General features: G+C 40.4%; 1 protein-coding gene across 15 annotated transcripts in view; it reads right to left on the bottom strand.

Annotated features, from left to right (window-relative positions):
- Positions 1–25,343, bottom strand: part of KAT6B (lysine acetyltransferase 6B) — a 200,510-nt gene that overhangs the window by 78,348 nt on the left and 96,819 nt on the right. For all 15 annotated transcript variants that reach the window (XM_050959893.1, XM_050959888.1, XM_050959881.1 and 12 more), the window contains 4 exons: positions 12,205–12,313; positions 6,809–6,924; positions 6,467–6,548; positions 2,359–2,491 (listed from right to left, as the gene is read on the bottom strand). In XM_050959893.1, the coding sequence (XP_050815850.1) occupies positions 2,359–2,491; positions 6,467–6,548; positions 6,809–6,924; positions 12,205–12,313 (440 nt within the window). The remainder of the gene's footprint in view (positions 1–2,358; positions 2,492–6,466; positions 6,549–6,808; positions 6,925–12,204; positions 12,314–25,343) is intronic.

Here is a 25,343-nt window from a genome sequence, read left to right as displayed (position 1 = left end):
GTGGTTTGTCAAGAATAAGTGAAGTGGTTGAATGTAGGTCACGCCTAGCTAATTTGTGTTTACTAAGCCTGACCTACGCTCGACCTAATAGTTTCCATCACATTACTCCTGTGCACTTTTCACACTGTCCTCCAGCTGCTCAGGAAGGGTACAGTCCTATGCTCTCTCACAGTGATGTAAGGGGGCAGGGTTAAGGTTTTGTGGGACACTTCCTCTAACAATATATATCCCAGTTGTCAAAGGTTTTAAGTTTGTTTTACCTTAACTCTTTATTCGTTAGTCATTCAGAGGTTTAAGCATAGGTGCATCTGATATTCTGGAGAAGTATAAGATGCTGCCAATCAACCTTAACTCTGCATTAACCAAGTTTTTAGGCAGTGAATAGTAGATTTTTGGCAATGTGGAGAGAAGAAACCTTAGGATGGTCTTAGGTGTGTAGAGAAAAATTTGATAGGGGCAATAGGACTGGGGCAAGTAGTAGAGCTCATTAATGATTGTGAAGCTCTCCTACAGTACAGTGATGAGAGCCACAAAAGTACAAATCAATAGCACTAGAGGAAAGCATTGAGGGGCGCATGTGGGGGCAAAAGTAGGAACATGTGTTGGACAGTGACATGCTACTATCCTTATCTCGCTTTGCAGATTCAAATAACCCATTCCTCACATTCAACATTAATGCAAAAGTTTGACTCAGCTTCTCTACTGGGCCCAATGTGCTACCAACTCATCAACCCGCCTCTCTGATAGTCACCTCTCTCTTTGATTTTGCCACAGTAGTGGGGATATCCAAGGTACAACCTGAAGCATGGTAGTACAGCAATAAAGAAGTGGAGAAAGGGAATGGCAGAGGAACTTCATTGTGAAATGGAGGTGTCAACTGAGTGATCATTATCCCAGACCTGCTGAACTTGGTCCTAAAACCTACCGATACAGTTGCCAAAAAAAAACAGAACAATCCTGGAGAACCAGGAGATCTGTTCACTCTAACTATGCAGCAGTGTTTGCACAATCATCTTCTCCTTCTAACACCACAATGTTGGACAGGTCATTGGGCTCCCCTAAAGGATGCTACGAATCAATCTACTTTATAACATTCGCACCTAATTCCTAAATAGTAAGTGTCATTATTAGAAGAGCAAAAAGTAATTCATGTGCTCCAGACCTTGCAAGCTGATGCTATAGTGTGAAGATGTGGCCATCAATGTGTGCATACATCACTGAACTTCACTCATATATTTCTTGTTGCATGAGTGATTGCCACAAATGTTCTTAGTGCAAAGTTGATGAAATGAATCAATGAGATGGCTTTAAATTTTGCCTTTTTTTTTTTTTTAGGATGTCTTTTTAGTCCATGCTATGGACTTTTCTTGCTTTGCTCTGTTTTCTCTTGCGTGTGAGCATGAAAAGATGGTGAAAAGGACAAGGGAGTTAGCTCCTCCACCCACAACAGCCCTCCCTCCAGCTTTAAGATGTTCAACAAATCTGTGTTCAGTTACATAAACATTCATTGGGAAGGTGGGTGCCAAAGGTGCTACAGTACCCTCTTCTCTCAGACACTAAATATCCCCTGGGCTGGAGAGAAGCATGACGAACTGCAGACCGCTCCCGTCCTGACTGGCATCTACTTAGCAGCAGCAAAGGTCAAAAAAGTTACTTTTCCAAAGTAACTCTGGACTCAATAGCTCGGTCTCACGGATACCTCTGGGGCTTGAACTGAGCACTGACTCATTATGGAGCTTGTGTTGTAGGTAGGGACTTTATACATATTAAGAGGGCATTTGTACCAATATTAGGAGGTGGCAAGCAGCATTTCTGAAATAGCATATTCATGCAAATAAATATTCAGCAAAGAACAGTCTCCTGAACAGGTGACAAATCAACTGTAGAAACTTTGCAAGACATCTTTTGGGGTGAGGTGAATTACATTTTTCACTTTATCGGTGTATCATCCATTTGATATGGATTGTGCACATAATCCAGGTATGATAGATTTTTACTTTTTTTTAAGTAATCGATCATATGGCTATTTGTTATTGAGGACTGCTGGCACCACTTGTATTTGGAAAAATGGCACTGTTCACATATGAATTTCAGTCTAATTCCTTCCCTAGATCCAACAATAATTCTTTTTAAAGTGATGCAAACTTTTAGGATAATTTTTTGCTGCCATCAAAAGACTCAGAAATATCAACTGTACTTAATTATTTTCCATTACACTGAAGATTATGCATGTTATTTTTTTTCAGGCTGTAGTACTCAGTTAAAGCAGTAGTTTAGTTTTAAATAAACTGTCACCTAAAATCTCACTGTATTACATTTTTCAAGAACACTATAGTCAATTGGAAAAAGGGAACCTACAACATTCGTTGCTTTAGTTTATTTTTCGGCCGTCCAATAGGTTTTGCATATCGTCGTCTTATTTGCGCAGCTTTCTCATGAAGTAGTTTTCTTCCCTTCTTCTTTGGTCTGCAGACCTGGCAAATCCACATCCCTGCATTGATTAAGAAAAAACATACTTGTTTTAACTGTACATGCATGTGGCGGGTGTCCAGTTTGTACCCAAGGTATAGAAAGCTACACCTGAGGTGCATTATTCCAATAAGGCCTACTCCAGCAAAAAGGATGGTTGGGGGAAGGGAAACTCTCTCTGTAATTCAGAAGGACACTTTTCTCCTTCCCATAGCAACAAGGATCATGGGAGAGTGGCACTAGCAGAAGGATTCTAACATGTCCCCTCTTTCTACTGCCAGACAGGCCTCTCCCCATCCAGGAAGTACTAGACCAAGTTTTCAATTTAAAATGAAGTGATGTATGTGAAGAGTTTTACTGTAGCTTCAGCGTCTGTGTCAGGTCTGCACAACTCGTAAAGCGGCGAGGGCCAAATTACTCCAAAGAAAACAGCTGAGGGCCGAAACCTCCCGGCCCTGCGGAAACAGCCCCCCCAGCACCTCTAGGCCCCGCAAAAACACCCAGCCCCAGCACCGCCCAGCCCTGCCGAAACAAACCCTCCTTCCCCAGCGCCGCCCTGCCAAAACAGCTGTGGGCCAAAAAGAAAGGTTGGGGGTGGGGAGGTGATACTTGATTTTAAATCAACCAGGGACTCCCAGCTGAAAAGGTGGTTGGGAGCCCTCAGGGGCAAATTAAAGGGCCCGGGGCTCCGGAGGCTGGGGGAATCCAGAGCTTTCCAGGGCTGGGGCAGGGATTTAAAGGGCCCAGAGCTCCTGCCCCTGAGGGGAGCCCGAGCCCTTTAAATCCCAGCCTCAGCCCATCCGCTGGAGCCGCGACCGAGATTCAAAGGGCTCTGGGCTGCCTGCAGCGGTGGGGAGCCCTGAGCCCTTTAAATCTCAGCCACAGATGGGAATCTCTGCGAGCAGCCCAGAGCCCTCTGAATCCCGGCCGCCAGGGCCGGCTTTAGACCAATTCAACCAATTCCCCTGAATTGGGCCCCGCCCCTAAGAGGGCCCCAAACCCACGCCCCAATAAGGTGTACTGGCAAGAGCTGGTGCACTGTACCAGGGTGGCCCGGCTTCCCCAGGGGCAATTTAAAGGGCCTGGGGATCCCAGCAGGGATCCCCAAGCCTTTTAAATTGTCACCAGAGCCCCACTGAGTAGGGCTGCAGGGCTCTGGAAGCTATTTTGAAAGTTCGGGGCTCCCATTGCTTCTACCACCCTGGCCCTTTAAATAGCCACCGAAGCCACACCGCTTCCCCAAGGCTCCCGTGGCTATTTAAAGGGCCAGGGTGGTAGAAGCAGAGGAGCCCCAGGCCCTTTAAATAGCCCCCGAACCCCAGGCTGCTGCTGCTACCCTGGTGGGGGAGGGAGGAGGAGGGGCCACTCACCATACAGGGTGGGCTGTACCCCCTGTACCTGCACTCCCTGCCCGCAGCCAGCCCCTGCTGCACCCCCTGTCTGCACCAGCTCCTGTCTGCAACCAGCCCTGCACCCCCCGCCCTGCCTGCATCCAGCCCGTCTCCAGCCAGCCCCGCATGTCGGGCAGGCCTGGTGTATGTTCTCAGGTTGTGTCTACACTGCCATTTTCAGCGCTAAAACTTTTGTCATTAAGGTGTGTGAAAAAACACCCCACGAGCGACAAAAGTTTTAGCACTGAAAAGCATCAGTATAGACATGCTTTATTACTGGGGAAGAGCTCTCCTGGCAATTAAAAAAAACCCACCCCCTAATAAGCGGTGGTAGCTTTATCGCCGGCCCAGTGGGTTTTTGTTAAATTGTCGGGAGAGCTCTCCCTCAGCGATAAAGCATGTCTATACTGCCCATGTGGCCCCACAGTAACCTGGGTAATGTAGACATACCCTCAGTTTCATATTGTTAATTATCCTCATTTAGGTTTCCTGGACCAGTCAATGTGAGGCTGAAGAACACCACTAGAGAATGCAATCAGACTTCTCACCATACAATCCCTCTGCTGAGGGCACAACAAGATATATCTCTACCTCGATATAATGCTCTCTGTGGGAGCCAAAAAATCTTACCATGTTATAGGTGAAACCACATTATATTGAACTTGCTTTGATCCACCAGAGCCCAGGCCCTCCGGAGCACTGCTTTACCGCGTTATATCCAAATTCATGTTATATCGGGTTGCGTTATATCGAGATAGAGGAGTACCTTAATTCAACACTTATCAAGCTTATGTTACAATCTGCTCTGAGACAGTCAACAACAGACTTAAAAGCGGTCATTCTTCAACAAAAAAACTTCAATCACAGACTTCAACGAGAAACTGAAAATTCCAATAGAACTGGAATTAATTTGCATAATTGTCACCATAAAATTAGGCCTGAATAAAAACTGGGAGTGGCTGGGTCACTACAAAAAGTAATTTTCCCTCTGCTGATATTCACCTCTCCTTGTCAACTGTTGGGAATAAGCTACATCCACCCTGTTTGAATTGGCCTCGTTAGCACTGACCCTTCACTTGGTAAGGCAACTCCCATCTTTTCATGTGCTGTAATATATACACCTCACTCCATGCATCTGATGAAATGGGTTATAGCCCACAAAAGCTTATGCCCAAATTAATTTGTTAGTCTCTAACGTGCCACAAGGACTCCTCATTGTTTCTGCTGATGCCGACTAACACGGCTATCCTTCTGAAACCTGCTGACTCAAGATCCTTTGTAGCTTGCCCTCTTGGGTTTCTTCAAGTAGCATCTGGCATCTCCCCCTTTCCTGCCCGTCACTGATTCCCACCAGTCCTGCTTCCTTCTCTGAAAGTATTTCGTTCTTTTCAGAATATTTGTGTTCAGTTGGCGCTTCCAGTTTCTAGATATGCTCAGTGTACTTTATACTGGCTGCAGTGCTAAAAATTCCCCATCCTCATTTCGTATGGGCCCTTTAGACCTTTTCCATACCACTCAATTCCAAGATCCTGAAATAGTTCTCAAGATAGTTCTTGAAAGCCATTTCAGGTAACGTGGTTCTGCTAGACTATGCAAGCACTAGTAGATAGTGAAGCCTAGGTAGGAGATACAGCTTAGAAACAATTAACAGTAGCAGGATTTTCTTAACCATTGTCCCAAAAAATTTTCTGCAGGAGGCTAAACCATGTCACACACAGTGACAGCAGACTATAGCATGGTTTCTTTTAGCACTGTTTGGTAAGGCAAATTGTTTTAGAACCTTGTCAACAGTAATTATGTTAAAGAAAGTTGTACAGTAGTAGATGCTGTTGTTCCCAGTGTAGGTGGGACCAAACTTTATAACACTGATAAATATATAATTTTGCCATGTTTACATCTATTTTCAGCTTCTCTAAATTCCCTTCCAAAATGTTAACCAGCTTGAAGCACTACAAACCCAATATATCAATGGCTCTTGAAAAAAAAAGGCCAGATTACATCTAGCTGTAATTTCAAAAATATGGTGACTCAGATATGCTAACAATCTAACCTTACCTGGCCAAGCCTAAAGAGGGGCAAATAATACAAAAATGTTGTTTAAGAAAAACTTTATATCTAGAGCAATTTTAATAATGAAATATAAGAAAAAGCAGTGATCAGCTGTGATACAAAAAATGAGATATTAAATACAGTACATATAATCCTAGATGGAGAAAGAGATCCTTTGAGAGAAGAGAGGAACTCTGACCACATGATTGTCAAATGACTTTACACAATGATATCTCCTGGAAGACACAAAGGAGGCTTTCTCCATGTGCCCTGATATGTTCTAGTGCATATATCCCATATGTTATTGGCTACGGCCTGGCCCAACAGCTTCACTCTGAATAAATAGTTCAGTGATTCAACTCATGTTATAAAATTGATCAAGAGGAATGTCATTCACTTTGCAGGAAGGAATCTTAGGAACAGTCAAGCTCAAGAGGCTTTGCTTTTCATGTTCAGGACCATACTGCTAAGCAATCTATAAATGCTTAAAGTCTAACCTGGAACTTGAACATCTGGTCTAATACATACATTAGTACAAGAAAGGCTTTCAGTATCACCTTTAGGCATTCGGGAAAGTGGTGGGTCACAGCATTCCATGTGGAACCCTCTATCACAAGAATCACAGAAGAGCATGTTATCCTGAAATTGAAAAAAAGGCTTAATACAAAGTTACTGGAGATTCTGCATCAATACTTTTTGTATTTTTAAATCTGACAGTAAGATTAAAAAAGAAACTGAAAACAGTGATTATAGAGCTTATTACATTATATAGAAGTTTATATTTTTACTCTTTTTAAAGTAGCCTGAAATTGTAAAGCTGAAGGGACTAACCCACAGAATACGGGTGAATATGCAAACATGAACTCAAAAGACACTATGCTATTAAAATATTAACTTACTGCATTTTTGCCTTGGATTCTACATGCACTGCATGTCTTGCATTCGATACACTGCCATCTTAAGGCCTTTACATTTGTTGTTAACTCAGGACAAAATTTCAAACATGATGGATGTCCTGCAAAATAGAGTATTTAAAAATGTGTTGAGGTTTAATAGAGTTTCAACTCCTGTGTTCTACAACAGCTATGACACCACTGCATTTTCCATCTCTAGAACCCTGCCAATGTCAACTATTCTCAGAACTTTGTATTACTCAACTTATTTTTTCTCTTCTGGAGAGGATATGAAATAGCTGCTCAAAACGCTTTAATGTGGGTAAAGGTGGAAAGTTTGCATTTACTGTAATCATAATGTGTCAATAAATCCATAAGCACCTGAAACTGAATGATGTCTTGTCCAGGCTTTCTCCACAGTATATTAAACTATCACTGACTCTGGAAAAAAATGCTCTTCATACACTTGAATCCATCCCTTTTAATTTATTAAAGAGTTTACTATAATAGCATTAATACATTTCTAAATTTTAGAACTAGATTACAGTATTTTTAAAGTATGCACAACGGAAAACCTAATAAAATATATTTAATGATATATAATATTCTTTTCATTTTAGTTATATTACTACTTAAACTGTCCTACACCAAACACATATTATGGCAACAGTAAAATAAAAAATGTAATAAGATATTTATGTGTAAAAAACTTTAAAAAAAAATCTTTGGCTTCAAACAGAAATAAGGAGTATCTGATCCATGACTTCCTATAAAATGGACCCCTCTCCTTCATAAGGAGTGAAATTTGGTGAGAAAACAGTTCTTATGGTTAAGATGGTCAATTCCTCCTTCAAAGAATGCAAATGAGCAGGCACCTTCGGAAATGCAGTGGTATTCTTCTTCAGGATTGGTTGAACAATTATTGCCATTGATCTCACCAGTAATCACCCTTAATTCTGACAAGGCAGATGTTATATTGATAGGAAAGGGCGAATCTTTAAAGGAAGAAGAATTTGCCAGTTCTGTACCCACACTGATGATCAAGGCCATCAGACTATAAATTGTCAGGATGGTAAGAAGCTTTGGAGCCATAGTAACTCATCGCTATTATTAGACAGGTGTATTGTCATAGTCACAAGGAATGCTCTTGTACATATTTATCAGTGCACTCTCAGAGGAGAGCCTAGCCATGTGATCCAGGCGGTCTCCTCCTCCAAGTTAGAGTGCTGTAAATCTCTTTACCTGAGGATGAGCTAAACCATCACAAAAAAGCTAGATTGGATAAAGCATAGAAGAATTTCCTATCTTTGTCCTAATCTCTAAAACCTGCCAATAGGCAGGGACATGGCTACCTCAGGGATGACCTCACCACTCCATAATCCTTCAAGCAACTTTGCTCCAAGGTATCAATGTAGTTGGAGAAACTCAGTTTTAGACTATCAGGTGCTGGAGGAGAAAATTCATTAGACAGAAGTAGTTTTTATTTTAACTGAGAGCAGATTCTCAAATTGTAATTTAGGCTCTGCCTCTATCATCTATGGCAATTGTCTCAACCTGTCGGACTCAGTTTCCTCACCTGTAAATTTGAAAGATTTATGTTTACCATTGAGTGATCTTGTGACAAATCAGTTATCGTTTTTAAAGAACTATGAAAATAAGCATTATGTAACAAGCAATTATTATCCTGCTAATCCAGATATGTTAATATACTGAGTTTCCAAGATTTTGTGGTCTTCTATTTCCACCATTCTTGTTATGCTGCACAATTCAGACATATCACTTGCTTCCAATGGTCTTCTATGTGGAAGAGAATTATTCACTAGAGTGCCATTATTTTTTACGCAGAAAGGATCAGGACACCTGTCACAGTCAGGATGCAAGTAAAAATGTTTTAATAGCTGGAAGTTTCTTAGCTGTTCATTCCTCCTGCCAAACCAACCACCCTCTCCCAGTATTTTGGAATAAAAAAATGGGACATGGGCAAGTAAATGAGCAGAGAGTGGGAGGCAGCCCTCACTATTCCCTTACTTTTGGCTCCAATCCCCATCCTCTTAACTGAAGTCATCTGTCCCATGCCCTGCAGACCCTAATTCCCTTTCTCCCTCTGCCCTGTCCCCTCCTCTTCTTGATTTGTTCTTCTGTCCTCCTACCCAGACCCCCATGCCTCCTTGCACTTTTCCTTTTCAGTCTAACCTAGATTTGTGCACATTTGCTAGATTCCACTCTCCCCTGCCCCCTCAACTTCCAGCCATCTTCTCTTCCCCTTTTTCTCCCACCTCCAACATAACTATCTTCTTCTGTCCTCTTTCCAAACAGGTCCTAAACTGACTGATTAAAAATGAGTCTGCATGACACTAGCTCCACTCTCCAAAGCTCTTTGGCGCCTTTCACCTCTCAGCTGTGCAGTGGGGAGCAAAAGCAATATGATCCTTCCTCTACATAGGTGAGAGGCAGCTAGCATGAGGATCAAAGGGATATTAGGAAACTGTCAAAGCTGAAAAATATCACTGCTACAGTGCACAGCAGCATCAGCAAGGCCAGGAGCAGGGTGACCAGATACCCTAGCTAGTTCTATGTGTACTCTGCTGGAGAAGACCAGCAGTGAGCAACACAGAGCTTGCCCAAGATTTCAGTTCTGAATGGCCTCTTTTAAAGAACCCTCCTGATGATGGAGGATTACAGTCACTTCAGAGGGAGAATATGCCACCTTAGTGCACCCAGGCCCTACATGATTGGGAAATGGAGATGAAACCCGGTTCCCAACAAACCCTAGGGCCAGTTCCCCTTCCTTTTAGAAGTCTTCTCCCTCCCATGCATACCTAAAGTTTCCCTCTGTTCCTGCTGGAGTTAGAGAACCCCGGTATGAAACAGCACATGTGACTGAAACAAAGAATGCAGGGAAGCATAGAAAAACACACACTGATAATAGGCATTGCAGTTTAACCTCTGAATCCCAGTTTCACAGATAGACTTCCTCTGTCCAGCAAGAATGCAGATTATTCCTATAGTTTCTTTAACTCCTGCACAGAGGAACCTGCTTGTAGGCGTGCTGCAATGTGCAAATCACAAGTTCAATTACAATGAACAGCCACAGTCAAGTTTTTCTGTTTATATGGTACTCTGAGATTGGTTTTTATTTTAATAAATCATCAGTAACTAAACTTCAGCCATCTGGTGATCTGATTGGCAGTCTCAACATTTCATTTTGTATATCTAATACATCCGAGGAACTAATTAAAGATAATTTAGTCTTAATGAGGCAGAGCGAATGCATCGGTGTTAATTTAAATGGAAGCTGATCCATGAAAGTCAAGGCTTCCAATTCTAATGCTCCTTAAAACTGCCAAAGATTGTTTTATAATGGAAGAATAGCCGATATTTATTACATCATGATTAATGCAAACTATGTTTGCAAAAAAGCCAGTGTAATCAACTATGTACCAATCCAGTTCATTTCTAAAGAATATTTGATTTGGGGTTGACAGAAAGCACAGAGAATTTGGTAAGTCACAAATAAAACAGTTAAAGGAAACATGAACTTTCTAATATAGAAAATCCAGCAATTTGCTTTACTGTATGGTGTAAATACATTAGGATACATGCTTATGGAAGTCTATCACAAGGTGATACAAATCAATTCAGAAGTGGATAATGGCAAAACTTGATCCTGCATAAATGAAATTTCCCTTTTCTTAGTTATAGATGTCCACATTCTATTCTATGCTGTCCTGTTTTATCCAGGTACTTATATGAGCCATTGCTGCGGAAATTTGAGTGCCTCACAATTTTTAATGCATTTATCCGCACAATACTCTATAAAATCGGAAAGTGCTATTATCCCCATTTTACAGACAGGGAACCAAGTCAAAGAGACATTAAGGGCTTGTCTACACTGTAGTGCTTTAGTGTAGATATTATCTGCACTAACTGACAGGATTCTCTCATCAGCGTAGGTAATCCATCTCCGCAAGAGGTAGTAGGTAGGTCGATGGGGGAATTTAAGATGGCTCAACTACAGTGCTCAGCGTGTGGTTTTTCAGACCTCTGACCAACTTAGTTAAACCAACCTAATTTTCTAGGGTAGATCATGCATACATGACTTGCCCAAGGTTACACAGGAAGTCTGTGGCAGAGCAAGAAATGATCCAGACCAAAAGGACGAGTAAGAACTGAGTATTATCTGCATACTTGTGTCTCTAGTGACCAGCCAACCTCATTAATTCTATTAATGACCTCATATACAAGAGGTAACAGAACAGAACCCTATGGGAAAAGTCCTTTGGGAAAATGAGCAGTTATCTAAAAGTCCTTTATGGGTCTGCTCCAAAATTACTTGCTACAAACACTAAGTTGTCACAATATCGTACACGATTACCCTGAGTTAACTTAAAGTACTTCTAAACTCATACTCTGGATTTCACACATACAAAGCAAAGATTATGAAAATTCAGTATTTTAAGAAAGATTCTATGCTAAGAGGTAAAATGCAAATTTAAGTTTGCCACAAACTTCGAAAGAAGAGTAACTGCCATGGAGCCAGCAGCATGGGGAAGTGTGATGACCAGGACAAAGCTATCAGGGAGCTGATCAGAAGAGGAAAATGGGTTACTGTACACTGAGAGGAGGGAGAGAGAGAATGAGCCGTTTAAGCAATTTTCCTTAAAATCATATGACATCTGGGGAAGATTTTCAAAGGTGCAAAGGGCATCAACTTTCCACGCAAGTTGGATGCCTAACTGTACTTGTGCTTTGCATGTCTCCTTCCGATCTGCAGGGATGCATGACTACACAGTATTTATAAAATTAATGTTTAAAAAAAATGGTTTTCATCTTCATGCATTACCGGTTCATAAATTGTTTCCTCCCTCCCCGGGATAAACATGGGGAAACTGGTACACTAGCACTTAGCTAATATTTCAAGTGATTTACTAAAAATTATTATTTGTATTTTCATCCATATATATTTTGTAAAAATTAACAGAATTTTATGTAAAATCTGCAGCAGTATAGATAACAGCCAATTTCTCTATCCTCTACCCCAACTTTTTAAATACTGTAACTCAGTGATTGTGAAATGTATCAGACTGATAGCCTTGGAGATGATGGATAAGATTCTGAAACATGGATGCCAGAGGTAGGTTTCTAAAATCAAAGCTTTTGCCTCAATTTTCAAAACCTGCTGCCCACACTGACTTCAGGGGAGCTGAAGTCACTCAGATCCTTTGAAATTCAGGCCCACATGAATACTATGAATTTAGGAGTCTAATTTTTAGTTATCCAGGTTTGAAAAGCTTGGCCTAAGACTATTTTTGACTGTAACAGGAAATTTACATACTGAACAATGACCAAAAAGATAGACTTAACGATGGCTCTTGTACAATTTGCAAGTAGAACCAACTTACCGCTGCTGCCACAGTCTGCGCAGGAGAGCAGTTCTTCTGGTTTTTTTTCACGATTTGATTCTTTAGTCCCCAAACAGAAACTACATATTGGAATGGGATCAGCTCGTGGCTAGGGCAAAAATGAATACAAATTGTTGTTACTTCTTTTACACAAAAAGTGACATTCCAGTCCTCTTTCCTCAGAATTAGAGGACAATTTACCTTCACTTTATTTTCTAAATGTTAGTTTCTTGGTTTATCAGACACTTATTCTGGTATATGAAGTTAATTTTTCCTAATCGATATTATGTTGTAGTCATCTCCTTCACCTTACTATTGAGGCTCAAATGTAAGCTAAATGTATCATTCATCATAGTAGTATCAAAGTGTTTTATAAATGTTCATTTAGCCCCAAACACAATCCAGTTAAGATAATAAACTATCTTCTTTTACAGATGGAGAAAACAGTGGCATAAACGGTGAAATGAATTGCTCAAGGTTGCTTCACATCAGTGGAAAAGCCAGGAGCAACTACCCATCCCATGCTCAGCTGTATCAATTTAGCTGGAATAAATGGGCCAAACGTGTTAACATAACCCAGTCACCTTCTAACATTAAACAGTGTAAAACAAGGTCTGGGGTTTGGTATACACAGACCTAAGCCTGCTTAGTACCATGGCAAACATAGCATTAAAAATCTTTTTAAACTTTTATTAAAAATACGGAGAAGGAAACACAGTGAAAGCATTTAAAACAGGGGTGTGCAAACTTTTTGGGCCCAGGGCCACATCTGGGTGGGAAAATTGTAAGCAGGGCCGGGGCAGAGGGTTGGGGTGCGGGAGGGAGGGAGTGTGGGGTGTGCAGGAAGGGCCTCAGGGCAAGGGATTGAGACAGAGGAGGGGTGCGGGGTGTATGAGGAGGCTCAGGGAAGGGGGCTGGGGCACAGGAGGGGTGCAGAGTTCAAGAGGGAGCTCAGGGCAGGGGTGCAGGAAGGGTATAGATTGCGGGAGGAGGCTCAGGGCAGGGGTTTGGGGTGCAGGGTGTGGCAAGGATTGGGGTGTACAGGGTGCAGCATGGAGCTCAGGGCAGGGGATTGGGGTGCAGGGTGTACGAGGGGGCTCAAGGCAGAGAGCTGGGGTGCAGGAGGGGTGTGAGGTGCACAGGCAGGGAGCTTTGGGCACGAAGTTGAGGGGGTGCAGGCGGGGTTCAGGATCCCGCCCTGCTTACCAAAAGCGGCTCCGGGGTGGCAGCCGTGCGCACTGGGGCCGGGGCAGGCTCCTGGCATGCCTGCCCTGTCCCCAGCCCCATGCCACTCCAGGAAGAGCCCCTTGCCGCACCTCCAGGTACCTCTCCTGAAGCTCCCATTGGCTGCAGTTCCCCGCTAACAGGAGCTGTGGAGGGCGGTGCCTGGAGGCAAGGGCAACGCACGAAACCCTCTGCCCCTCCACCCGGGGGCCGCAGGGACGTGGCACTGGTCACTTCTGAGAGTGGCACGGGGCCCACGGCGCCATGGGGGGCAATCCCACGGGCTGGATCCAAAGCCCTGATAAGCTGGATCTGGGCCGTAGTTTGCCCAACCCTGATTTAAAATGTAAAGCTTTGAATGAGGCTTTCATTTTAGCAACATCCCTTTTTCCTTTTCCCATTAGCTGGAGAGAGTTTTTAGAAGGAAAAACCCCTTGTTTGACAGTCTCTTCGATGGGAGTATCTGAGATGGGAAAAGAGACCAAGTTAGTTGTGACAGGCGGGAACTGTTGCTGAAGTCCAACCTCATTTCATCTCAGGTGGTGTCTGGGATTCAGCTGGAGTTCGTAGGGATGGCAATATCATCTGGATCCAGTTCTCTGGCCCCTATCTAGTTAGGGCTTCCCTCAGGATTAGACAAACAATGTCTGGTATGTCAGAAGAGGGTGGGGGTGACAGACATTATGGTGAAGCTTGCTCCACTAGCCTCAATCTGTTCTTTGTGTATTTTCCCCCAAAGTCTCTTTAAAGACCCAAAAAGGGAGTGATGGGTGGAATTCCCATGCCCATTCCCTCACTATTTTGTCCACCAGTTAGGCCTAATATATAACACACCAATTTTGGATCATTTATTTCCAATTCCACATGTTCTGCTTTTACCAGGCAAGATTTCAGCATACTCCCTGAACCATCTCGGCAGGCTTTTTTGTTTGGACTAATTCAGTTTTTCCTGTTTGGTTTTCTTGCACCTGTTCCCACCACCATTTGTTGTTATAGGTTGTTGTGACATCTTATGAACTTTTACATACCTTTTACAGTGGGGCTTATAACTAGACTACTTTGGTAGGCCCAAATACCACAAAACACCTCTCATCCATGCTTACTCCAACTTAAAACAACACCATCTCTAATGAGACAAGAGCAAGGGGATATCAAATAAAATTGAAGATGGCAAATTCAAAACTGGTAAAAGGAAATTACTACTCCACATCAGAGACAACTAGATTGTGGGAACTCATTGCCAGTATATACAATTGAGGCTAAGAGCTCAGCAAAATTCAAATAAAGATTGGGCATTTGTAGGGAAAACAAGAATATCACAAGCTATAATAATAACAACAACTATTACAACAACACATTACAACTTTGGAAGAGACCGAGACCCTAAATCAGGGGTAGGCAACCTATGGCACGCATGCCAACGGTGGCACGCGAGCTGATTTTCAGTGGCACTCACACTGCCCAGGTCCCGGCCACCGGTCCGGGGGGCTCTGCATTTTAATTTAATTTTAAATGAAGCTTCTTAAACATTTTAAAAGCCTTATTTACTTTACATACAACAATAGTTTAGTTACATATTATAGACTTATAGAAAGAGACCTTCTAAAAACATTAAAATGTATTACTGGCATGTGAAACCTTAAATTAGAGTGAATAAATGAAGACCCGGCACACCACTGCTGAAAGGTTGCTGACCCCTGCTCTAAATATTAGGTAGGAGGAAACTCTCTCTGAGGACACATTATCCCATAACTGTCCACTAGAGGGGTTTCTTGCACCTTCCTCTGAAGCAGCTGGTACTGGCCTCTGTTGGAGAAAGGATCCTGAACTAAATGGACCCCACCAATCTGATCCGATTTGGCAATTTGTATGTCCCTATTGAATCAACATATTCTATGGGAATAAATTAGACAAACACAAACTTTAATTTAGGAAGTCTGAGTTTTTCCAACAAAGCACATTTTTCTGATCAGGAATTCAGTTGAAGGGTCTCACTGTTCGTCCTCTGCTGTATGACAACTTAACATCAACATATTAAAATACTTCAAAATAATTTGTGTAATAGATTTCAATGTGTTAAAAACAACAATCACATTAGCTAGAAAAGGCTAGCTTACTTAAGGTGCTTATGGGTCTGACCCTCAGACATTTCTTCAAATGGAAGTACTCACAGTAGGAAGTACTAAATGTTTGCACAATTAGGTTCTAACAGAATTTTTAAGTTTCATAATCACTAGAAGATAACTAAGCAGTTAAAAACATCATGTGAAAGATCTGGAATGCAGCAGAACTATAGTATTAGTGTAGATACCAAACTGAACAAATGATATTTTAAAAGATATACAAGCTCCAAATCAACATTTTTGCATTTCCAAGTGGAAAAAGAGGCAAGACAACACTTAACCAACCATTGGTATTATATGACGTTACTACAGAAATTCATTTTAAGAACATGTAAGTCTATAATTACTTCTCCCAATGGTTCTTTACTACTCCTAGTGATACTAAGGCCTCATACATCTGTTTATGTGTAGACTCATGAATGCATAGAGGTAGCAGTTTTCATAGCGGTTAACATACTGCATTAAACAAATATTTATTTCTCAGAACTACAGTTTTGTTATTTGCTGGAATGTCCCTTTTAAATATAATTTAAAGGATTTTGATATTCACACATACTCTCAGACACAAACACACCACACCACACACAAAATCCACCCTTAGCAAAATATTTTTGATTTTATCAGGAATCAGATTTACTGGTCTTAATTTTCCATAAATGCATTAAAGGAGACTGAAACATCATCTTCTGCTGTGTCAGATATAACTGCAGACAACACGTACTGATTAGTTTTATTAATGCCACAAATTGTTACAAATTATGTTTACTGCTGAAAAATCAAATCGCCACCTTGAAAGAAATAATTAGGAAAATTATAGCATTGTGTCATTTCTAATTCAATCATGTTTCTAAAACAGTGAAAATGAATTTCAATAATTTATTTTAAATTGTTGTGGGGTGACCTTCAATAGCTTCATTAACCTTACTGGTCGGAGCATTCTTCATTTCAAAGTTTAAAAACCGATGCAAGAAGTGAGAGAAGAAAAAAAGAGCTGGGTTGATTGTTCTTGCTCAACAGGGGCCTTTTGAATTCAGTAAGCCCCTCCCTCCCACTTCAAGCACACTGCAATTTTTGCCTATGCAAATATACTTTCTAAGAGTGTTAGGAACATTTCTCCAGTACAGAAACCTTTAAAGAATTTGCAAAAACTACAAATTGGTTACTGACCCTGCCATCACCTTAAAAAAAATGTCAGGCAACCAGTGCTACCCATTGGTGGATCTAGTTATTACCTGCAACTGCTCAAATGCAGCATCTTGGGAACACTTCTGGCCCTTTAAACAACAATTAAAAGAATAATCTGATTTAAAAAGCAATAATATTCCCTCAACAGAGGCCAGTGAAAATCCTGTCTTTGCAGTCATAGTATTCTTTCCTTGATTTGATTTAACAATGGTTTAGTCATTTCTGCCATGCTTACTGCAATAAATAATGCACAAAATGTCACATATCATTCATGTAATGAAACAAATCCAGGTCTACAATCTCATTTGTCTTTCCCAGATAATTTTTTTGCTGTAAGAGAGACATGGCTATTGGCCAGCATTCATGCTCTTTTTTGTTTTTAACTAAAGGTAACATAAAGGACAAAGGTTGTTGGTAGTTCAGGGCTAGAAAGACTGATGTCCCCATAACAAACCTAATAATAGAAAGCTTACAGATCCTATCACTTCATGCTACGTTTCCTAGAACCCTACAGCGCTGATGTTCGCCGTCAGCCATTTATATTAATGGTAACTACTTCAGTGCACTAGTGCATTATAAGACAAAAATAATGTCTGCTGTGCTACCTATCACCGAAAATTCAAAACTCTTTAAGACTCTTTCCCAATACACTAACTCAATTATCCAAAATTATGTGCCTAGGATTTTAAATGAAATGGCATACAAACTGGCTGTATGATTATTTTGGCTCACAGCTGTCTCAACTAGGACATGTACAAGAAATAATTTTTTACTAGATCAGGATATGATCCAACACAAACTAAAAATAGCATATTAAGTACTGTACATACTTCGTACCTATACCTGTGTTTTCAAGTCATATCCATTAGTTTAACTGCCCAACCCAAGTAATTAAATACCAGTGTCATCACCACAAAGGTAACAGGTAAAGAGAACAAAGTAATTCCACTCTGCCTCTTATATGAACAAGAATTGCCAGGTAAGCTCAGAGCCCACAATCTTTGTAGTTGGAAATAACTGCAGGAAGCAGAAAAGACACAGCATGACTTTCATCTTGAACTCACAATACTAGTATAGTTAAAGAAATCTTGTTGTGTCTTGTAAACTGAACTGATTTGAGAGAAAAGATGTTGACTGAATAAATCCAGCACCTGAATAGGTTTTCTGATTGTAGAAGATAAATACAACTAATAATTTTGCTACCAACTGTAAATTATTTTAAAAGCTCATTTTTTTAAAGAATGTAGTTACTAATTATGTTAAAAACATGTCTAATCAGATGAGCTATTAGAGGTTGCATGCCACATGTCCAAACAACGTGCCATTGTTCCTTCAATACACCTAATTAATCAAGGGCCATTTTTTCCTACCTATTTACTTTGAGAGCCAGTGAAAATATTGTGATATATATGATGATTTCATTTTGTTTTTAAATATATTTAATATTTCTAAATTGTATTTTCTCTTCAAAAGATTCTGACTTATCAGATCATGCAGAGTGATCACCACTAGCAAAATTTCCAAGGTTAAAAATCGCCTCCCCTCCCATTTCTCCTCAGTTTGAGTACTTTGTACACTACCAGGTTGGATAAAAATCAATTATTTAAATTAAAAAAAATCAGATTTTATTTACATCAGTTATTTTTATAAAATGCTTTTTGAGGAAAAAACCTAAAGATAAATTTTAATTAAGATATTTTTGAGCTATAATGTATATCATCATGGAATAGGTATTATAAATTCTAATTCTATAGTATGAGACAATATATTCATGTAATGTTTAAGAAAAGTTTTGTAAATGAGTTCCAATAGTTCATGGATTAGGGATCCAATCTTATGGGATTCCACAGGCTTCTGTATAGATTATTTAGGTTAATCTTTCTATCTACACAATGGGACTCAGTGCTCAGTCTAGAGCAGTACTTCTCAAAATTGGGCTGCAGCCTGTTCAGGGAAAGCCCCTGGCGGTCCAGCCGGTTTGTTTACCTGCCGCGTCCGCAGGTTTGGCCGATCGCAGCTCTCACTGGCCGCAGTTCATCACTCCAGGCCAGTGGGAGCCACGATCAGCCGAACCTGCGGACACGGCATGTAAACAAACCGGTCCGGACCACCAGGAGCTTTCCCCAAACAAGTGGCGGACCAGCTCTGAGAAGCACTGGTCTAGAAGATACCATCAGAGACGCTTAGTTTCGCAGTTCTCAAACTGCGGACGTGTGTCTCCAGAGGTAACATGCTTGTTAACAGCAAAAACGTTTTCAATAAATAAGTATTATAGAGGTGAGAAATAACAGACCTCAACTCTGTTGTCCCTCTGCAAATTTGTGTACACACAGTCAATCCCTTACCTCTCTCTAGAAGTGCAAAGTTTCAAAAAGTTCAATGAATAGAAGATTGTTGGGGGCGGAATAGATCTGGACAAGGAGAAGAAGTCTGGAGATAAATGGGAGAAGTGAGGGATATATGCTTGTTTTGTTAAATATTATATGTTTGTTGTTGACGAAAAAATCCAGAATACTTCATGTTGTTGTTTTAGTTAAATAAAACAATTTAAAATGTCTGCCTGGTGTTGTTCTCCTCCTAATACAACATGGTAAGAAAATCCTTCAAATATTAATATTAACCCGTTCAACTGGAGATAGTTCACCTCCCAATGACTTCATAAATATCAGCTTCAATTACCTTTGGTATATGAAATAACCAAACAATCATTCATTTTCTGATATAGTTGTAAATCTAATCTGAAAAGTTTTAAAAATAAATCACTGTTTAAAAATGTATAGTATGTACAGTCTAAAAATGAAACTTACATCTATCGCTGAGTTGTGAAGGATATGTATTAAGAATATAACAACCAACAAGAATGCACTTTTATGTAGAAATCCAATATTAAATCAAGTCTTCCTGACTAGTGATTTAAATTATGATTTGATTTAAATCAAATCCACCCTGTGAGCACTGATAGTTTGCAAAGATTTCAGATGCTAAGACAGGGGAGGAGGGGACTTCCAATACACTCTCCCAATATATGTTTAAAAAAAAAATTAGGACTTGAGGCATTTTCTACTATTCGTTAATGTGAGAGTATCATGACAGGACATGTACAATTCATTTGTATTTTAACATCTTACTAGGTATCAAACTACTATTTGTGTATACACCAGACTACTGTAGTTAATCAACCCCTTGAATGTCACAAAAATACTAGAATCCTACAGTGATAGTAATTTCACTGCCATCAATAGTTCTGATACATGCCCATGGGGAACGGAAGTGCCCTGCAGCTGCACACTTCATGACCTGGAGCTGCCCAAGGGCAGCAAGCTGTCACTCCTATAGTACATACCAAAGACAAGACTGACCTATAAAATAATAAAAATGTTTTATATAACCACTGAAGTAATGTATCTACAATGTTCAGCACTTTGTTATTTTAACTTTAATAAAAAGAACTATTTACTATTTGCTAAGAGGTACTTTTTCATTAATGTTACAAATATAGTACTAATGTCAAAGAGGGTTCTACTCAACACTCACAATTTCAAAGTATGACATTGTTATGTTAGTTTAACCAGTGCAAGTTGTTTTTAGACAAGGCTTAAGTACCACCGCCACTGAACTTGTTATCTAATCTATGCAACCTGTACTTATAGCTTTCATGAATCACAGGTATTTGTCCTAAGAAATTAATGAGCTTTTCCTAGTAAGCCAAATTAACAGTTGGTGTAACTCCACTGGACTTTAATGAATTTACACTAGGACAAATTTGCCCAAAGGGTCAACAGAGCTTGTATTAATTTTCATTGGTTGCTAATGACCTTATGGAAGTTGCATGTTCTTCAGACACTCTCCATGTTACTTAAGATTGGGGCAGTGTGTTGGTGTTTAAAGGTCATATGTCAAACCTATGAGAGATCTTCCAGAAATTCTAAATTCCCAATCCTGTAAACTCCTATGCCAGTGAGTGCTATACCTTCGTGTAGTTCCACTGAATTCTATTAGACTATTCTTATTTTTACAGGGGCAGCACCTAGATCTCCAATCAAAGGTTAAGATCACATTGTGCTAAGCAGACTCCTACCATGCTCAAAGTTACTTATGTTCTTAATGAGAGTCCATATTACAAACATACATTAAAAAAATCAGATTTTTAAATTTGTGCTTTTTTAAAATACAAGTTTCTAAAGAAAAAAGTTACAAATCTTTTTGAAAAGTCAAGCTCACTATTGTCCCACAAACTCCCTTACCTCAAAACTTCACCTCTACTAGAAAACAGTTAAGTATATTATATACACAGACATTATACATCTAAATTCTGTGGAGACAGACAGCATGCGAGTAATTTCAGGCTGAAAAGAGCTTTTTAAGCAAGTTAGATGCTGGGGTCAAAACTGTTTAAAATGGAAATTGTCATGACCTTAACTGTGGATCCCATGCCATGGTCCCATCATCTGTATCCTTCTGCAGACTGCTAAACTCTATTTACAACCTCATGAAAGACTTCTAAAAACATTCCAATTAGAAGCATAAATCTACTTTCTCTGGCATTTTCTATATTTCCATAATGTTATTAAATGGCCCCTGAAGAGTCTGATTTTCATTTCAGTTCCTATTGAGAGAAGGGTCTGCATATATAGACCACTTCCAGAGCCAAGATAACTGGCACCCTTTTACTGCCTCAGAAGTAGGGTGACCAGACAGCAAGTGTGAAAAATCAGGACAGGGGGTGGGGAGTAATAGGAGCCTATACAAGAAAAAGACCCCAAATTGGGGACTGTCCCTATAAAATCAGGACATCCGGTCACCTTACTCAGAAGACAGGCCAAGGACCAAATGGGCCATATTATTTTGATAGTTGATCATTGATGAGGCACATTGGCATGGTATGAGGAGTTCTTTAAACTGCATTTCCCTAACCGCATCTGTTGTGTTGATAAAAAGTAGACTATTCTCTAGAACTGATAACCCATCTCCTTCCTTACTTATACACACACACACACAAACACCACTATTTCTGCTCATGCTTGTTTTTCATCTAAAGTCAAACTGTCTTTCTGACATCACAGTTGATTGAAAGGATGATTATGATGTCACAGTTAGGATTTAGGTTTCAGGTGCGTAATAAAGAGAAGCAGGTGCTTGGAAATACTTCTGTTAAAAGTTGTTTAAATATATAGTGTGACAGACCCAGACCAGTGGGGTACAGGAATCTGGTAGAGAGCAAATATGAATAGTTTTCTGTTCCCTGAGTGACCAGAGCAGGGGCTGCACTAGAGTAATCAGGAAACTGCTAGAACCAATTAAGGCAGACAGGCTGATTAGATCACCTGCAGCCAATCAAGGCAGGCTAATCAGGGCACCTGGGTTTAAAAAGGAGCTCACTCCAGTCAGGTGAGGAGGAGCCAGAGGAAAGGAAGTGCGTGTGAGGAGCTGGGAGCAAGAGGCACAAGGAGCTGAGAGTGAGAAGGTGCGCTGCTGGAGGACTAAGGGGTACAAGCGTTATCAGACACCAGAAGGAAGGTCCTGTGATGAGGATAAAGATGGTGTTTGGAGGAGGCCATGGGGAAGTAGCCCAGGGAGTTGTAGCTGTCATGCAGCTGTGACAAGAGGCACTATAGACAGCTGCAATCCACAGGGCCCTGCACTGGAACCCGGAGTAGAGGGTGAGCCCGAGTTCCCCCCAAACCTCTGAACTCCTGATCAGACACAGGAGGAGTTGATCCAGTCTGTGGGGAATATCACTGAGGTAAGCAAATCTGCTAATAAGCGCAGGACCCACCAAGGTAGAGGAGGAACTTTGTCACAATAGTCATACTACCATTACCAGCTTTTTATCCAAGGATCTCAAAGTGCTTTAAAAACATTCAACTACCTGAGCCTCCAACACCCTTGTGAAATAGTAAAATGGGGATAACACTTTTTACAATTGCGAATCGGATGCAGACACACACTAAAGGACTTGCTCAAGGTCACACAGCAAATCATGACAGAACCAGGTCTTCGGACTCCTAGCTCTGTGCTTACCCTTAAGATCACTTTTCTTTTTAGCTTAAAAGTGCCAGAATGCACCGAAGCTCAAACTAGATAGTTTAACACGTATTCACCTAGCACTTGCATTTTTAGAACAGATTCCCTTCCAAAGCCCTTATTAATTACTGTAGAAACACTTCACCCATCACTGATGTGCACTTTGGAAGTACACAATTCTCAGCCACACTATTTTCCCCTAATGTTTCAAATCAATACAGAATGCTCAGTAGCAACATTCGCTAATTGCAGTTGATGGATTTTTGTATAAAAGGTACCCCTTTATGGAAAAATCCTAGGTTTACATGCATAACATTTTAGTGGGGGAAGAAATGCACAAAACAGCATACACTAAAAGATAGGTTTCTAAATGGGATATTTTTCAAGATTCTCATGAGGCAGCAATAGCTCTGTCAAACAGGAAGAGAGTGCTCACAAAAGGTACTATACCTCTTCCTCAATATAACGCTGTCCTCAGGAGTCAAAAAATCTTACCGTGTTATAGTTGAAACCACATTACATCAAACTTGCTTTGATCCACCGGAGTGCAGAGCACCGCCCCGGAGCACTGCTTTACCACGTTATATCCGAATTCGTGTTATATCGGGTCGCGTTATATCGGGGTAGCGGGGTACTTAGACAACAGTATCCAATTTCTAGCTTTGGATGTCTAGAACAGTGGCTCTCAAACTTTTGTACTAGTGCCCTCTTTCACATAGCAAGTCTCTGAGTGCGACCCCATTTATAAATTAAAACCACTTTTTAATATAGTTAACACCATTATAAATGCATAAGGCAAAGCAGGGTTTGGGGTGGAGGTTGACAGCTTGTGACCTCTCATGTAATAACCTCGCAACCCCTTGAGAGGTGGTCCTGACCCCTAGTTTGAGAACCCCTGGTCTAGAATATGAAAGAAGCTATAAAAAGTCAAATTCTAGTCTACTTCAAATGAAACTGTCTATGTTCCACACATGATTCAAGAGATTAAAATTGAAACCCTACACTAATCTCTATAATGATGTATTACATCTACCACAGTAACATTCATATGCCCCGCTCAGGATGATTGCCACATTGCACTCGGCACTATACAAAATACACATATATGTAGAAAATTTAATATTAAAATTCACCTCATGTGCAGGGGACCACCTCAAGACCTAGGCACGAATTAATACAGTTTTAGCAATTTAAGTCAAAATAAGACTTAAGTAATGCCAAGACCTTGGGTGGTTCCCTACAATGTTATCCCGAAGTCCATTCTCTCTTGAATCTTACTCTCTCTCTGGTTGCAATTTATAACCACATAGACTGAAACCTAAACAATAATCTCCTGCCACTATAAATCAATATTTCCCAAAGTGTGGGGCACACCACCCAGAGGAATAAGCAAAGAAATAGCTGAGAGGTGAAAACAAATATCGCAGTTGTTCTCCAGTGTCTCAGCTTTCATTTTTAAAAAAGTCAACCTCAAGCTGTGATGGCTGTGGAGAAAACCATGACCTGAGTGTAATGGAGGCAGAGAAGTCTGTCTGAGTCTGCAGACAGCCTGAAACAGTAGCTCCGAGATGTCAATTCCCTTAATCATTTCAATGGGCATCCATTCAGATGCCAAAGATACTTCAAGTGTCACATAATTATTTTACTATTCATCAGAACATGTAAAAAAAAAGTATAGAATTAGCATATTATGAAGAATACTGCATGGCAACATTGAAGGCAGTCTGATTGATTTTACTTTCTTGAACAGGGACACATTTTTCAAAATTTCATAACTTCAGTAACTTCTCCTCACATCACCCTTTCAAGTGATACTATCAAACTGAAATTTAAGTAACTTCTTAAAATTCCAGTTCCTGAATAGAGCAACTTCCTTTAAACAAATGTGTCATTTTTCTTATATTCACTTTTAAAATATATGCTTATATGCATCATTTGAGTTAAGGAAAGGAGCTTCTTTCAGTTACAGTAATCTTAAGTGTTATTTCTAACCACTGTAGGTACACATACATTTTCCTCACAGAAAGGAGGATTTTGAAGTTGAGAGTGTCCCTTTAAATTGTGCATTTAAGCTTGGTAAGCATAAAAACAAACTACAAGTAGCATTAGTTATAGTCCCTGTACAAGCATCTCTTCACCAAATTTTAGTTATAGCCCAATGATGGCATGCAAATTTCTCTAGCTCTTGACCTATCATGACTAGAAACATGGATCAGCATTCATGTCGAACTCCTCATCAGTATCCGGCCCAAGCCCAAGAAACTAATAATCCAACCAGTGGACCAAATTCAGTGATGAATCCTGGTCAGGACCCACCTGAAGCATGTTGCGCATATGTTAAGAAAAGCCAACTACCAATTGTGCCAAACTGTACTAAATTACGTGATGGTTTGGTAATATAAACAAATAAAAAGCTAGATCAACTCATCTTCACTTATGTCCTAAGGTTGCATTTAAACCTAAAGTGAAGAGCAAGTACATTAATCCCATTGTGCTGCTGGATACGCTGACTTTTAGTCAGTCCTGATTACTTACCAAGCAGCGAAAGTTTCAGAGTTAAAAGTTGTCATCTTGCAGTGGCCT

This window comes from Gopherus flavomarginatus, chromosome 6 (assembly GCF_025201925.1).
Source record: "Gopherus flavomarginatus isolate rGopFla2 chromosome 6, rGopFla2.mat.asm, whole genome shotgun sequence".
Classification (NCBI taxonomy): domain Eukaryota; kingdom Metazoa; phylum Chordata; order Testudines; family Testudinidae; genus Gopherus; species Gopherus flavomarginatus.
This window is presented reverse-complemented; position numbering and strand designations above follow the sequence as displayed.